The following is a 16,045-nucleotide window of genomic DNA, read 5'->3' as shown; positions in this document are numbered from 1 at the left end:
ATTTTCAGCAGGTAATTATGAAAAGAGAAGTATACAATTGATTCTTCTTTTTCTGTGCAGAGTGGACAGCACAGATTAAGGCCTCTTTATTTTTCTAATTTCTGGGTATCTACCGCCACCTGGTGGCTACAAGCCGACAGGCATGATTAAAGCGTGTGCAATACGGGAAAATTCTACAGTATCGATATTTAATGCTACATTAAATATAGTTTTACTAGTTCTAGACAAACAAACAAAAATACTTTATTTATTTATAATAGGTGTCAGTGAGGTCAGTTACAGTGTGAGCCAAACCAGCTCTATAACTATTGGCCTCCCTCTAAGAAACAGTGAAAAGCTCAAAGGGTAAAATTAGCATTCTTTTGAAAATGTAAAACGAATTTTACATTTTAACTGTCCAAAAACTACCAACTTTCTGCTTAATTTTTAGTTTTCTTTTTCCACTGCAAACCAAAATACTAAACTTGCCTAATTACTTTCTTAATCTTTAAGAATTAATTAGTTTCATGTGTTATTGTGTCATGTGTTATTTTGTATTCATGGTTTTGTAAGTACCAAAATGTTAAAATAAAAGATTGCGGTACATTAAATCTTGATATTTAGCCAATATAAAAGGGATTTTGCTGGTCCTTGTTGACAAAATAAGAGATAAAATCTAAATTACAGATGATTTGTGGATACTTTAGAATAGTATGTGGCAAAAGTTCATTTCTATTCAGTTTTATTTATATAGTGCCAAATCACAACAACAGTTGCCTCAAGACACTTTAAAAAGGGGGAAAAGATTTCTAATCAATTATGGCAGTAATGGCATATTACCTAAATATTTCGTGTGTGCATCCAGATTAAATATGAGCATGTTACATGTATATTTTACAGAAGTGTGTCTGGATTTGGGATTTTTCAGGGTCCGATCTTTTGCGTTTACTAAGATATCTCAAACACATATCCGTCAAACATCCACATGTTGTATCTACGATATCTCAAAACCAGCTACATAAAAGATCAGGTTAATTTGAAAAGAGATCAGAGAAGAGATCTTCAACAGAATAAATATCAGTCTATTATACATATATTTGACAGATGGGTATCCAGTGATGTCCAAAAGATCTCACTGATTTGTAAAGATCTCAAAAACAAATCAAAGCTCCAGATCACATTGTTCAGGATATTGTCCAGATCTGTGACAAATCTATCCCTACCTTGGACAGCATTGTATTGTAGTGCTTTTATTCTATATCATGTTCTGTTCCATTGATTATGACTTGAAATCAGAAACCATAAACTCAGCACGACAAGGATTTGCTGAGGCCACAGAGCAAGAACGACACTGGCAATTTTTATAACCACCCGAGTCACCATTAAAAGAATGCAGGCTTAATACAGTTTGACTTCTCCTTTTAAAGCTTAAAGCCATATCCATCTTTTATATACAGTCTATTCAACACAAACTGGGCCGCCTACCCCAAAAAATACAAACAGACGTACAGGCCAGGAGAAAAATGTACTGTCCCCTTACAGAATCTTCATATTTGTCAAAAAAGACTGATATTATGATGAAAAGCTCTAAGGAATGTAGATTCATGTTCACGTACATCTAGGAGTGTATGTGTGCGCATGTGTCCACCGTTTGTTAGCGGTGGAAGACACAGATTAATCTCTTTGCATGCAACAGAGGATAAATCAATTGCACATAATTAGCAGGGGCAAGGTTATAACTGACACTAGGTTTCATCTTAATTACAGAAGTGGTTGCATGAACACGTCTCATCTTAATCACACCTGCCACTGTTCTCACCACAGCTTGATAATTTATTCTTATGGGAGTTTTTACTAATAATCATGTTTTATTTTGTATAAAATTCATGTGGAGTTACATATGTTAGTAGGCAAGTGCAATGTTGGCCACTGATCTGATGAGTCACCAGAATTTCTAACAAAGAAAACTCATATTTGTGGGACTGTTCATTTGTAATGCTAAATATGATACAGGGTACCCTAAAAGCAAAACACACACACACAGATATACAAAAAAGCCAGCAAAAACATATAAGGTAATTCTAACAAGCTGGGCAGTAAATGTTTGTCCTGCTGAAACATGAAGCTGTTGCCAATCAGACCCTTTTACCACTGACCGAACTGCAGAACCAAATCGTGACAGAGCTGTATTTTACTTTGTTTTACATATGACTGTTGTGCCACTCAGTTGACTTCCTCCATGTATATGCCGATGATGATTTGAACCAAAAACTTCAAATTTGGATTCATTAGTCCAAAAAGACCAGTTTCCACTGATTTTCAGTCTAGTTCAGTCAGTCTGGCTTCTTGGCAGCCACTCTTCCACCGAGACTATTTCTGATAAGAAACTGCACACCATGCTGCCAGGTTTTTGGCTAATAGCTCTATGTAGAAAGTATATATAAAGTATATATAAGTAGAAAAATACTATTTAATGTCTGTCAAACTGTGTTATCTTTGGAATTTATCATGAATTAAACTAAAGAAATGGGAACAAACTGTGTGCTTATGTGACCGGCCACTAGTAACAAAGTGCCCTAAAATTGGTTCTTTGCCAGTATGTTGGTATGTAGACGCCACACTCGTTAATCCCTTGAGTTAGGCACCTTTTTTATGCCTGATGATAGATCAGTGTTAGGCGGCTTAACAAACAAAAAAAGGTGTCCAAAGAAAACCTTAGACACTGGCTTTGACCTTCAGAGAACCTGGAGCACTGTTCCTCAAGACAACTTAAAAAAATACTAGTAAGTCTCAGTCTCTGGAAGCAATATAATAAGTAGTAGCTCAAGATTTTTGCACAGTACTGTATATGAAATTGATGAAATCAATAAATGAAATGGATTATTCAAATTTGTCAGTTTAATAGTATTAGCACAAAAACTGTCTGGCAATTCCAACATAAGCCTGTCTTGCTGTTTTCTGCTTAGTTTTCTAAATGTTTTTATTTTAGTTTATTTGCTGTTGCTTTCCATATTAGTTTCAGACCTTTTATAATGTTAGGGTGTTCTTGAGGCATCATTATTGTTGTTGTTGTTGTTGTTGTTCATCCATCCAGTTAATCTCTGAGCTTTGTTTTCTTGTTTTTTGTTGAAGAATGTTCTGTGTAGTTAGACAGTCCGTCATTTTTCACTGTGTAAATGTCAGCATTTTTTTTTTTAAAGAAAAAGATGGGATAAAGGGTCGCTGCAGCCAACCTCTCTCTCCCCGACCACCTCCTCCGGCTCGTCAGGGGGAACGCCCCTTCCCAGGCCAACCACGAGATATATGTATTAGATATGAGAGACATGTATCATTATTATTATTATTACTATTATTATTATCATTATTATTAGTAGTAGTATTAGTATTAGTATTATCGCCAGCAGGTTTATGAGATTTTATTCTTAAAGTTACAGCCGGAAGTGTGGAAGGGGATTGGTTTACAGTACGAGAGCCTCTGTCGCGAGCCTCCCGTACTGTAAGCCAATCACAGAGCAGAATAAGCTTTGCCGTATATACGCGCGACTATTTCCATGTTTTGATCGCAAACAACGGGCTTCGGAGTCGTCTTCTGAGCCAGCTTCTCCAGGTCGCGTTAAAGTAAGGAGAACATGAGTTTAGCTTGTTTTTTATGCTCCCTGCACAGGAGCTTCAGTTTGCTACACTTCATGTCATCTGTAAAAGCTCGCATTACATTACGTTATTTTTACAGCACGTCTCACTTTTTAAGTTAACTGAATAAGATGGTCTGAATCTCAACATATGTAACCGGTATCTAGGTAAAGCTAGTTATCCTCGGTGGTTAGGATCCTGCTTGAGGGGACACTATCTTGATTTAAAGAAACATCCGTTAAACAAAGTATATAACTGTTAAAGTGAGCTATTTTTAATAGCTGGAACACCTTATACCCCAGATAAGGAAATAATTGGGCAGCTTTGGGAATTGATACGAAATTTCCCTTTCTGCACTTTTATTGTGTCCAGTGGTACAAACAAAAGAAAAAAATGTCTTTAAACTTGTTTTTCTCGTTTTTCTGAATAGCACTGATTCAGTTGTGCCGTTACTAGTTGTTTTACCTCTAATAAATAAATAAGTTTATCTAACTAGTTTAACACACAAAGTATTTACTGCAAGGCTGCTAGACTGCATTGTTCTGAAAGGGTTTTATACAGCTTAGAGTTGGTCATTTGTCCACATTAACCTGTGCTCCCCCATAGGCTTAATGGTGGTCTGGAATATAGATAAAGAGGTCTATATTTAGACCAAGTCAGCAGGAGGCTTTTAAGAAGCTAATCTGAGATGGGTGTTGGGGGTCGGGCAAGGCTTTCACATGTTAGGTTTATTTTGACAGTTTCAAGTTGATATATGCACAAAATTCCCCTTATAAACTCATCTTTCTTAACGTAGAGCAGGTAGAAAAGCATAACATGCCACAAAATGTCTGCATTTAGAAATTAGCAGTAATTTGCAACTTTCCACAGACTGCAACTGGGCTCAATTCAGTTCAGTTTTAATTATAAAGTGCAAAATCAAAACAACACTCACCTCAAGGTGCTTTATACTGTAAGGTAAAGACCCTACAATAATGGAGAAAACACCAACAATCATATAAACCTGTATAAGCAAGCACTTGGCAACAGTGGGAAGGAAAAACTCTCTTTAAACAGGAAGAAAAGAAACCTCCAGGATCACGGTGTAGCCATTTGCTGCAAGCGGTTGGGGGTGATGGGAGGCAGATGTGGCAAAATACTCACTGTGGAAGAGAGCCGAAGTTAAATAATAACTAATGATTGAATGCAGAGTGTTGTTATAAACACGCAGAGAGTGAAAAGAGGTGAGTGAAGAGGAAACAATCAGTGCATCATGGGAAACCCACCCTTAGCAGCCCTATTCCTATTGCAGTCTAAATAAGGTAGGATTCGGGGTCACCCTAACTATATACATTATAAAAAGCAGTTTTAGGTCTAATCTTATAAGTAGAGAGGATGTCTTTCTCCCAAATCCAAACTGGGAGCTAGTTCCACAGAAGAGGGCCCTGGAAGCTAAAGGCACTGCCTCCCATTTTACTTTTAGAAACTTTAGGAACCACAAGTAATCTAGCAGCCTGAGAGTGAAGTTCTCTATTGGGGTGATATGGTACTATGAGGTCTTCAGGATAAAATAGGACCTTATTAGTCAAGACGTTGAATGTGAGGAGAAGGATTTTAATTTTCCCTGTCAGTACTCTTGCATTTTGGATCAGCGGAAGGCTTTTCAAGGAGTTTTTAGGACGTCCTGATTATATTGAATTACAATTGTCCAGCCTAGACGTAGAAGAAGCAGTAAGGTATGAATGCATGGTCTACTTTTTCAGCATCACTCTGATACCGGATGTTTCTAATCTTAGAGATCAGGCGGAAATTCGAGAAAGCAGTCCTACGTGTTTGTTTAATGTGCACATTGAAGGACATATCCTGGTCAAAAATGACTCAAAGACTCTTCACAGTGTTATGGGAGACCAAGGTAATGCCACCCAGAGTATCTAGATAGACACCACGTTTCTAAGATTTTTATGGCCGAGTACAATAACCTCAGATTTATCTGGATTTAGAAGCAGGAAACTAGAGGTCATCCAGGTATTTATGTCTCTGAGACATTCCTGTAGTTTAACTATTTGCAGGAAAGTCGCCTCCTATCAGCTAACCTGTGCAAGCTTGCCATCAAAAATGGTCAAGTGTGAAACACCCTCAAATTCTGGCCAACCATTTAGTGACTACAAGTTCCAAACAGATGTGAAAAAATTCATTACAATTACGAGGCATCACCAATTTTTATTTTTTTTTTATTTAAGGAGCCTGCTGTCCTATTTTTACTCATGTGACTGAGCCATTAGCTTGCTCTGAGGAAGTAGCTTTGTCGAGCTAAGTGTTGGATGGTTTTTCAGTTGAACTGATTTAAGGTCAGTTTAACTAAGCTAACTTATCACAGGATGATGGTGTTAAGCCTAATAATATGTGTGTCCACAGTATTAATAATGTAACCCCACTTGGATATACTAAGGCTGTGGATGCACTCAGTGTTTTATGTTAATATGTGCTTTTGTTAATAGAAGGTATTATGATGCCGGTGGTTCAGTTGCTGAGAGCTGCATTGAAGCATGCTGGGAACAGGCCCCCACGCTGTGTTATGCAGACGACCTCTGCAGTACATGGCGTCAGAACACATGCTTCGTCCTGCACTGATGGTGACAAACCCAAAGTCCTCATTACTGGTTAGTTTTTGTGTCATACCTCTTGTGTTACTTAAGCTCTGTAAAGGGAAAATTCTAGTTAACCCTCACATTTAGATACAGGTGGTTAGAACCTCACTGTATGATTTTTGTGTAACCTTTGCATGCTTAGATGAAGTATGTGTATGTGTCAGTATGACCTCGTGAAATAAACAACTGCTTAGCTAGGCCTAACAATGTTTCACTATGTTATCTGCTAACTGTTTTGCTCAGAAGGATGAAGGTCAGGGCCAGCGCCAGGTGCTGGCCGGGGAAAAGATAGTGGGAGTCTTCTCTGTTCAGCAACAGCCCAGGGTGGACAAAAGACCATTGTAACTGAAAGATACACAGAGTTTGACGATGTCATAAGCTCATTACTATGAACCTGTGATGTTTTGATGTATGTATCCATTCTCCTGCGCGTAGTAATAAATAGTTTGACCGCTCTTTCTGTGTTGCAGACTTTATTTACAAAAATTCCACGACAGCTCTTAAAAGTGCTTAAACTGCTTGGTAATTTGCTTCTTTTTCTCTAATTTATCCTTGTAGGAGGACTTGGACAGCTGGGGGTGGGGCTTGCTAAGTCGTTAAGGTAAGAAGCTTAAATAACCTCTGATTTCTGTTGTTTAGCTATTTCCATATGTAGCGTAGTTTTCTTTGCGTATACGTGATACTATTACTGGGTTTTCAGGCTGATACCAGTAAAAAATCTATCAATATACACATACCAGTCACTGTATTAGTTGTGGCCACACCATTCTGTACATTCCTGCTCCAATCTGATCTCAGAAACTAAACAGGGTTGGGCTTGGTTAGTATTTGTCTGAGAGACCGACTGGGTATACCAGGTGGTTGAAGCTTGGTCGTGCCAGATGGCTACCCCTCCCTGAGCCTGGTTCTGCTGGAGGATTCTTCCTGTTAAAAGTTAAAAGTTTTTCCTTCCTACTTTTGCCAAGTGCTTGCTTGTAAGAGGTCACCTAACTTTTGTAGCTATACTGTAGATTTTTTTTGATGTGTAAAACAAACGGCAAAGGATGCATCAGGTTGTATGATGAAGGACTCCTGCTAGCTTTTTCCCTGTAAAGGTTATAATGGTGATTTACAGGAACACAGCTGCTGTTTTGGACACTAAAAACCCTTTTTCTTTCACTCCACCTGAGTGCACCGTCTCGGAAATGACTCCGCGTTTAGACAGCTCAACATTAAACTATGACGTTAAACCATCATCTTTACTGCTGCTGTTGTGTTATCAGTCTTTTTGTTGAAACACCGGAGGCTGCGTGAGCTTAATGTTGCCATACTTTTAATTCACACACGCACTCCTATTGCAGGTCTATTTTTGATCGCAAATGTGGGTGAGCACTACAGGGTCACGCATTAAACAAAGCATCAAAGCAAGGAATTTGTTTTCTTTATAATTGAGTTACAGTGGTCCCTCGCTATAACACGGTTCACCTTTCACAGCCTCGCTGTTTCACTGATATTTTTTTTTTGTGCAATTTTGCATGTTTTCAATTTCTGCATCCTGATTGGCTGTAGACCACTGTCAATCAATCTCTTGCCGTGTCTCCTGTACAGAATGCGTTCAGCTTGTCAAATTTACATAAATCTTCGATCGCTAGCAGTGTGACTCTGAAGTGCTGTACTGTATGTTTGTAAGTTTTCTCCCCAACAAACACAACAATGTTGACGAAACATTTTGCAGCGTCAAAGGCAGCTGCGGTAGCACCCAAAAGGCAGAGGAAGATGCTAACCATCGCACAAAAAGTTGGACTTCTGGACATGCTAAAGGAAGGTAGAAGTTACCGTATTTTTCGGATTATAAGGCGCATTAAGCGAAACAAAACAGTCAGATAAGTCAAACTTTCCTCAACTCATTCTTCTTGCTTCCTCAACTTCCGTACCATTGATTCATCAATGTTGAATTCTCTGGCAGCTGCTCTATTCCAGTGTTCTGGACCTGAAAACAGGGTTTGATCTTTGGTTTAATTCTATTATACTGGACTTATTTTTCTACGAAGGTTTGAACTTTGAGAGTGTTAAACAAGAGAGAAAAGTGTGAAAATGTTCAAGCCTGTCTGAGAAAAGTGTATAAAGTGTGTAGTGAGGGGTTTTACAGCCTTAAAACATCTATGATAATTGTAAAAAATAAAGTTGGCTACTTCGCGGATTTCACTTATCGTGGGTTATTTTTAGAGCGTAACTCCCACGATAAACGAGGGACCACTGTATTCAAATTACTCAATGAATCGTTGCAGACCTCTTTCAAACTGCTGTGGTAAACTGTGGTGATACCAGTCCTAAATCCAGCAATTTTATTAAATAAATAAATTAAAAAAAAAACTTCCAGAAGGTGATACCCGTGAGCCAAACCTATATGGGGTGTAATGTGTGAGCTGTTGAAACAACTGTTAAAATGATGTATAATGAAATAGAGCTTAAAGACGTCATGCGATCATGTCATATGTACCGCAGACCAGCTTTTTTAGTAGAGTTACCAAAACTGACCGCTCTAATGTTTCTTCTTCAGGAGGAGATTTGGAAAATTCAATGTGATCCTGTCTGACATCCGGAAACCCCCCAACCATGTCTACAATAACGGTGTGTGTATTTCTTTTACCTTCTCTACATATTCTGCAAGTTAGTAAAAACCCTTCAAAGGCCATGCAGTCTTTGTGTTTAGGAGCTCCATTCTTGTTCAGTGCAAATGCAAACCACATGTCCATAAAACTGCACTCCTTGGGTAAAACTTTCCAAAGATGAGTGGGTCGACACACACAGTCTATTGTGTGTCCTGCGCAGGTCCATTCATCTTCTCTGACATTCTGGACTATAAGAACCTCAGGGAGATTGTGGTCAACAATAACATCAGCTGGCTGGTTCACTACTCAGCTGTGCTGTCCGCTGTGGGGGAGCACAACGTGGCCCTGGCTAAAGAGGTCAACATCACAGGTAGACACCTCTGTGACGCGTGTACCATAGCATTAACATAGCAGACTTATGCACAGCCTCTCTTTCTTTCTAGGTTTCCATAACATATTAGATATAGCCAACGAACATGGTCTGCGTGTGTTTGTCCCCAGCACAATCGGTGCCTTCGGTCCATCCTCCCCTAAAGACCCCACTCCTGATCTGTGTGTGCAGAGGCCACGCACTATTTATGGTGTATCCAAGGTCCACGCGGAGCTGATGGGTGAGGTGAGACACACTCTGTAGAGACTTTGAAAACACATACCTGTATTTCTTCTCCGCACTTACAACTGTTGTAGCTCCAGTCCTCATTCTAGGGCTCTATTGATCTTATTTCTGGTGTTTTTGAGTCTTTTCTTCCCCTCCCATTATCAGTACTACCACCAAAGGTATGGGCTGGATTTCCGCTGTCTCAGGTATCCAGGCATCATCTCAGCTGATTCCCAGCCTGGAGGAGGAACCACAGGTGAGTAAGCCTGACCTTCTAGGAATAAGTGTTAAAGTTTTGGTTCACTTCCTTTTAAATGAACGGGTATAGAGGCTCAACTATAATTTTGATGGCAACTGACACATAACAGATGCATTTATAATATCACCATCATCACCACTTATCTTGTATAATGTCTCTGGAAACACTGAAGGTGCAGGCTAACTGACAGTGTAAGGAAGATGGCACACCATTTGGAAATGTTTTGGGGGTTTTTTTGCTCGGTGTCTTTGATGCAGTCTGAGTCTGATGGTCTCTTTTCACTGTTTTCTAGACTACGCCGTCCAAATCTTTCACGCAGCTGTGAAGAGCGGTCACTTTAAGTGCAACCTGCGCAGCGACACACGGCTGCCTATGATGTACATCGGTAAAGCAAACTTTGATGCGTTTTGTTTTGGCGACATCGGCACTGAAGCACTCCCGTTTCACTCATCTCTTCCTCCGTCCACCTTTCCTACCCAGATGACTGTATCAGGGCCACTATGGAATTCCTGGAGGCTCCAGACGACGTGCTCGTCAGCCGCACCTACAACATCAACGCCATGAGCTTCACGCCACAGGACCTCACCTGTGAGATCCAGAAAGTCCTGTCTGACTTCAAGGTGACCTACAATGCGGATCCTGTCCGGCAGGCGATCGGTGAGACTGCTGGGATACCAGTGTCATAGTTTTATCCTTTCAGAGTGTTCACTGGCTACTATCATCTTCTTCTCTGCTACATCTTTTCAGCCGACGGCTGGCCAAAAGCACTGGAGGACAGCGCAGCGAGACAGGACTGGGGCTGGAAGCACGAGTACGACCTGCCGCAGCTGGTGCAGACCATGCTGACTCACATTACTCTGGGAAACAAGCTAGCGCGAGCCTTCTGAAACATTTGCAGCATTTTTGTAGCTTTATTTAAAAACTGAATGTGACAGTCTTAAGTAGCAAAATCTTAAAACGTTTTTGTGTTTTTTTTTTAAATTATCAAGGGCCTGCGTGTAGCCTCCGTATGTGGGTTGATGTTTTAGTTGGGAGAAATCCCTGGCACTTTGGTATGCTCCCATATCTTTTAGCCCTTGATAAGTTACCCATAGCCACAAATTCAACCCTCGACAGGATGGGTGCACTAATCATTGCTTCAGTTAGACGGGAGCGCATTGTTAGCACCGGTAATAAGTAATATTATGTGGGATTTCCTGCAATTAGCTGTAAAGAATTATGAATGAAATCAACAAATGATCTGATATCCCCTCACAGGAGGATTCACAGGTACACGTTTTACTAGCGTCTCATCCATTTGTCATGTTATCTCAGAAGAGAAGTTCAACATGTCATGGGTACTTGTGACTCTTCCCTGCAGAAACTCTTGTGAGGATGATTTCTTTTTTCAAACTCCCCTTCCAGATGAGCTTGGATCTTTCTAGCAGTGTACAGAGAACAGGCCCGAGGCCCAACAAAGACTCTGAAGATGACAGGCAGAAAGTCTAAAAAGGATGACTTAAATTGAAATTTCCACAATATGTTTGTTAAGAAGCAAAACAAAAGGCATTCCTACTGAACCATCAACCTGATGCCTCTTTTCTTTTCCTCTCTGTGAACCCGTCCAGCATTTGTGCTTAGTGTGCTGCTAGAGAGCGCTGGATGTTTTCACCAAAGCAAGCTGCTGAACTTTTAAGAGTTATGGTCTCTTTCTGAGTGAACATAGTACGTATGTGCTGTGTCTGTAAGTGTGCTAACAGTCTGTTGCGGTGTGCCTTAAGGGGCACGTCTGCCACACTTGAAAATGACCTGGCTTTTAGTAAGAGCTTCACTCCCACTGTTTACTAGTGTGAACTGTGTCCTGAAACAGTGGTGCAGATAACTGTGGAAATAGTGACCCTACACAGTACTGCTGCAGGGACTGCACAAGGTAGGCAAACAGAAAAGGAAACCTAGCAGTGCTCGAGGCCTTAAAATAGGTGCAGCAAAGGAAATGAGCTTGTAGATACTGCTTGATCTTTGCACTGGTGTGTTTTGGGCATTTTATTCATTTATTTATTTATATGTTTTGGGGTGGATTGAATGGATTAACGCGTCAGCATTAGCTAAGCAGGGCTCTTCTGTGTGGAGGTGTAAAAAGAAAGGACTGGATGTTCTGTTAATGTTTGTTATTTATAAAGATATTATTTCAGAATTATTACTGTTTTTTTAATAAATCCATTTTAAAAAGAAGTTTTTCTGACTCTTCTTTGTAACCAGGCAGTACTGAAAACTGACGCCAATGCTGATGAGCCATAACAGCTACAGTGGGTGAATTTTAGCTTTTTTGATAGCTTTCTACTAGGCCTCACCTCCACTAATACCATTCACTGAAGAAGAGCTAAGTTCAGCAGATTTTAAATTATAAAAAAAATCACATTCAGATAAAATGAGCATCACAACATAATAAAAGGAAAAATAACCAAATGTAACTCTTAACACAACAACTAGAAATTAAGAGAAAAGAGTAAAAGTTACCAAGTTAAAAGTCTTTTTAGGTATTAGTATTAGGTATCTGTGTCTGTGTTGCATCCAGGTTGCTAACCAAGCTTGCTAGTGCTAGCTGACAACTTAGCATTCCACCCAGTTATGGTCATGTCTGTCTGGAGAAAAGCAACCTTGCAGCAGCCAAAAAGCTATCCCTGGCTCCAAAATGTGGAGTCATGTTGGTTATGTCCATTTTTTATATACAGTTCATGGTAACCATGTTGCTGTGGCTGTGAAACTTCCTTTTTACCCTTTAAAGCCTGAATCATGAAAAAATGAGTAGAAAATTGTAATTTTTTTGAAATTTTATGACTAGAAGGTCTTTATTGAACCTTCTGGTCATTTCTACAAATAAACAATTAATTTGCATATCCATCCATTCTCTTCTGCTTAGAGACAATTATTCACACTCACATTTCCACCTACGGGCAAATTAAAATCACCAACTAACCCCACTAATTGCACGTCTGTAGACTGTGGGAGGAAGAATCAGTACATGGGGAGAACAAAAAACTCCACACAGGGGGGCTCATATATTTGCACATATGAGTTTTAATTTGCTTAATATTTATTCATTACATCCAGGTTTCCTTTTTGCAATTTGTTGCTAAAAAATGTGCAATTTATTCAGTTTTTTCAAGGAGAGTGTGATTACACCGAACATGTAGAAGTTTAAAAACTCATGTATCAAATATGACATAATAGGTGTTAAGGGATACATTTCCAAAACAGAAATCTTCAAATTATATATATAAGATGTGCAAAAATGACAATAATAATAATAACACAAGCTTGAGCATCCAAAAGTAACACAGTTAGCCAAAACTGTGACTGTTACTAAATGGTTCAACATTCTTACTTCTGATCAGGTTTATTCACTGAGTTCCTGCCCTCTGCTTTTCCAGACGCCTTCCCCCCTGTTTTAGTTTTGGCAGTTTGTACCTTTGCATTAGTCTCTGTATTGGTAGGAGAAGTATTGTTGTGCCTCCCAGTGGCCAGAGCCTCCTGCTGCAGTTTCAGCTGCAGGATGTCACTGAGCAGATCCACCTCTTGGACTAGGCTTCCCACTATCTGGCTCTCGGTGGCCCTCACTGCTGCACGAACCAACTCCACAATGCCCTACTTGGGGAGCCAAAAACAGTGACAGTCAGTCAGTCCAAATAATTTCACTAAGGGAAGTACCTCAGCTAGCGTAACCATAATCCTATGTTTTGGAGAGTATTAAAAAAAGGGCTGGTTTAGAAAACAAATATTTTTTGTCTGGAGAAAAACATTGAAAACACAAAAACCACATATTCTCGTAGCACACTGCATGATTAGGGAACATGAACCTGTTTATCCAGATGCTTATCCTCTGGAAGAGTGATGTCCTCCAGAGTGACCCGTGACCCCTGTCTCAGACACCTCAGCTCGTTTTCCTTCTGCTCCAAGGTCAAAGTGAGACTAGCTTCATGCTGCTGACTTTCCCACTCTTGCAGATCGATGCCCTGCAGCAAAAAGGAGCCACTTTCTAAGTTTGAAACAAACTGGGACATATTAAATGGATTCCAGTACCATCATATAGCAGCCCTGAATCTGCATGATGATTATGCAGTGCACCTTCGCTAGCCGCTACTTAAAGAGGCCTCCATACCTGTGCTAAGGGAGGGGGTGTGGGTGGCAGTTGCACCTCCACGTGTAGCTGAGTGACAGACATGTTAGCAGCTCCATCGACCACCGCCTGGAAAAGCCTCCGCCGTGTGATGCAGGTGTCTGTGAGATACCTGGTGAAGTCATGTCGATGGACGGGGGTGAGGTTCGGTAATCTCTCACACAGCACCTCTCTCAGTAGGGACAGCAAGTTGAGTACATCAGGATCTGATGGATAGAAAACAGTCCAGAAGGTTTAAATGAGGTTTACTGAACCAAACCCCAGCAGCACATGATCCTGCACACTGTGAACAGGTGGGCCTGCATTGATAACACTGTATGAGTAATGTTTTAATAGGGCACACAGGGAATGATTCACTGTCAATGAATCACTCAGTCTGGTATGCTAGCGTGTCTGTATTGGTTTATGAGCAATGAGAGCTTTACGTCTGATAATAATTCTCTGGTGGTCATGTGAGGGCCACGACCTCTCGGTTAAGCAGTGTGTCACCTAATAGGCCACTTTATAGTGCACTGCTGTTTGACTCTGACCGTCCAGCCGTGGAAAGATGTCTCTGGCAATCACAGCTGCCCGGATAACGTTCGGCCAGGAGAAGCCACAGTCTGCAGCGAACACAACCACGTCATACACAAACTCTTGATGGAAGCATCGTCGCTCGTCACTGAACTCGGGCCACGAGAAGTAACGGCTGAGCATCTGCACACCATCATCTCTCTGACAAACACAATCACACAGACACAAAAGTGAGAAATGTTGAAAGACACGTAGAACCATTTTTACAAGTTATTTTTAGTTATTTATTCATAAATGGTGTGGTTATGTCTTTATTTTTGCAGTTCTGCTCCAAGGTTATTACATTAACTAAAACTAAGCTAGATACTAAACATTTTTAAACAATTTAATAAAAATAAAACAATTTTTAAAAAGTCAACATGAAATAAAAATAAAAAAAGTAGCATGCAGGGCTAGCTGGCTGTAATGTCCACTCTACCCTAGTTTGCTGTACGTAAACAAATAACTTCAGGCTCAGAAAATTAAACCAATGACCAATAAGAAAATAATGTGGACAATACATATATATATATATATATATACATAATAATAATATGCTATGGCGTGCATGACTTCAAGCTAACTCTCTAACCAGTCGCTTACTTTAAGATTTAGGTCAAATTATAAATTTTAGCGCCATTTAAAAAAAATGCTGGGACACAACTTCGTCTTTTTATCGCTTAAATTAAATGTCTGGGTGTTAATTCAGTGGCCGCCTACCTGTAGCCTCGCTATCTGAGCTATTTCACTCTCTGTTAGGGAATCCATCCTGATAAACACACAGCTGAGCTCGGTTGCCATTGGAGACTGACGCGATGACGTAGGGACGTAAAGCTGCTGATTGAACGTGTGAAGAGAATTCAGTGTTACCTGTAAATAACATCATATCACACGTAATTACCCAGTGCTTGGTTGTTACTAGGTTTAATAGAGACTGTCTGGTATTAAACCAGACAGTCTTCATGAATGCGGCTGTTTCGAGGCTAAGAAAAGAGCAGGCTGGTAATGTAACTGGGCTTATTATCAGTCTGTGGCCACAGATGGCGGAGAGCTCTAATCCTCTTTAGCACCAACCCCACTCCTCTCCCTTCTTTTCTCCGCCTCTCTTCTTCTGCCTTTCCTCTCCTCCTCCTCCTCCTGTTCTCCACCAAATAATGTCAAGGTAACGGCTGTTGAAAATAGTCGGTCGTGTCCCATTTCCGGTTGTGTCTTTAAAAATAGAAGCTTTATTTCAGGTGCGATTTTTACCATCAAACCTTTAGGGTTTGATGCAAATGTAGTCACCCGTTTTCACATTTGCAAATCTCAGTTCAGTTGCGTACACATTACAATGTTGCCATCAATTCAATTCAGTTTTATTTATATAGCACCAAATCAGAGCATCAGTCACCTCAAGGTGCTTTATATTGTAATGCAAAGACCTACATACAAAATAAGCGGCCTAATTAGGAACGATTAAGAGCCATTCATAATCAGTAATCCCAGATTTCAATATAATACAGTAGTTTTAGGGTGGACCCTTTAGTTATTAAAGCCAAGGCAACATTGTGTAGACTCATCACTGTGCATAACATATGCCACTTACAAGAGTGGTGAATAGATCTGTAGTCTGTTACATGCCTGTGTGCAAGCAAGAGCTACACTTGCTCATCC

The 16,045-nt window shown here is 40.1% G+C and overlaps 2 protein-coding genes across 9 annotated transcripts; one reads left to right on the top strand and one right to left on the bottom strand.

Annotated features, from left to right (window-relative positions):
• The first annotated feature begins 3,367 nt into the window (after positions 1-3,367).
• On the top strand, positions 3,368-11,888 carry LOC100711012 (L-threonine 3-dehydrogenase, mitochondrial). 7 transcript variants are annotated; one of them, XM_019351156.2, is made up of 12 exons: positions 3,368-3,597; positions 5,385-5,500; positions 6,087-6,248; positions 6,795-6,837; positions 7,951-8,040; positions 8,776-8,846; positions 9,048-9,197; positions 9,271-9,443; positions 9,591-9,681; positions 9,977-10,069; positions 10,165-10,341; positions 10,432-11,888. In XM_019351156.2, exons 2-12 carry the CDS (start codon positions 5,488-5,490, stop codon positions 10,569-10,571), a joined length of 1,203 nt encoding a protein of 400 aa, XP_019206701.1. In that variant the 5' UTR covers positions 3,368-3,597; positions 5,385-5,487; the 3' UTR covers positions 10,572-11,888. The 7 variants fall into 7 exon arrangements, with proteins under 7 accessions (XP_019206701.1, XP_025758865.1, XP_025758864.1 ...); XM_025903080.1 differs by lacking the exon at positions 5,385-5,500 and adding an exon at positions 5,829-5,936 and having other exon boundaries at positions 3,369-3,597; XM_025903076.1 differs by lacking the exon at positions 3,368-3,597 and having other exon boundaries at positions 4,839-5,500; positions 10,432-10,495; positions 11,089-11,888.
• An 844-nt stretch (positions 11,889-12,732) lies between these two features.
• On the bottom strand, positions 12,733-15,609 carry lg23h8orf74 (linkage group 23 C8orf74 homolog). 2 transcript variants are annotated; one of them, XM_025902675.1, is made up of 6 exons: positions 15,467-15,609; positions 15,113-15,229; positions 14,371-14,554; positions 13,823-14,046; positions 13,521-13,676; positions 12,733-13,308 (listed from the first exon to the last, which is right to left on the bottom strand). In XM_025902675.1, the coding sequence occupies exons 1-6, from the start codon at positions 15,587-15,589 to the stop codon at positions 13,045-13,047; spliced, it is 1,068 nt and encodes a 355-aa protein (XP_025758460.1). In that variant the 5' UTR covers positions 15,590-15,609; the 3' UTR covers positions 12,733-13,044. The 2 variants fall into 2 exon arrangements, with proteins under 2 accessions (XP_025758460.1, XP_025758461.1); XM_025902676.1 differs by having other exon boundaries at positions 13,171-13,311.
• Between the last annotated feature and the right edge of the window lie 436 nt (positions 15,610-16,045).

The sequence above is a fragment of the Oreochromis niloticus genome, linkage group LG23 (genome assembly GCF_001858045.2).
Source record: "Oreochromis niloticus isolate F11D_XX linkage group LG23, O_niloticus_UMD_NMBU, whole genome shotgun sequence".
Taxonomy (NCBI): Eukaryota; Metazoa; Chordata; class Actinopteri; order Cichliformes; family Cichlidae; genus Oreochromis; species Oreochromis niloticus.
The sequence above is the reverse complement of the archived record's forward strand: the minus strand, read 5'-3'. Positions and strand labels throughout refer to the sequence as shown.

What these genes read in the sequence shown, in the direction of transcription:
- LOC100711012 (XM_025903075.1), top strand. Translation starts at nt 5,335, where the DNA reads ATGGTCTACTTTTTCAGCATCACTCTGATACCGGATGTTTCTAATCTT. An exon ending in TAAAGAGGTCAACATCACAG is followed by an intron (nt 9,198 to 9,270) that starts GTAGACACCTCT and finishes CTTTCTTTCTAG; the next exon opens with GTTTCCATAACATATTAGAT. An exon ending in GCTGCCTATGATGTACATCG is followed by an intron (nt 10,070 to 10,164) that starts GTAAAGCAAACT and finishes TTTCCTACCCAG; the next exon opens with ATGACTGTATCAGGGCCACT.
- lg23h8orf74 (XM_025902675.1), bottom strand. Translation starts at nt 15,589, where the DNA reads ATGGGACACGACCGACTATTTTCAACAGCCGTTACCTTGACATTATTT. An exon ending in CTCAGATAGCGAGGCTACAG is followed by an intron (nt 14,555 to 15,112) that starts GTAGGCGGCCAC and finishes TGTGTTTGTCAG; the next exon opens with AGAGATGATGGTGTGCAGAT. An exon ending in ATAAGCATCTGGATAAACAG is followed by an intron (nt 13,309 to 13,520) that starts GTTCATGTTCCC and finishes CTCCCCAAGTAG; the next exon opens with GGCATTGTGGAGTTGGTTCG.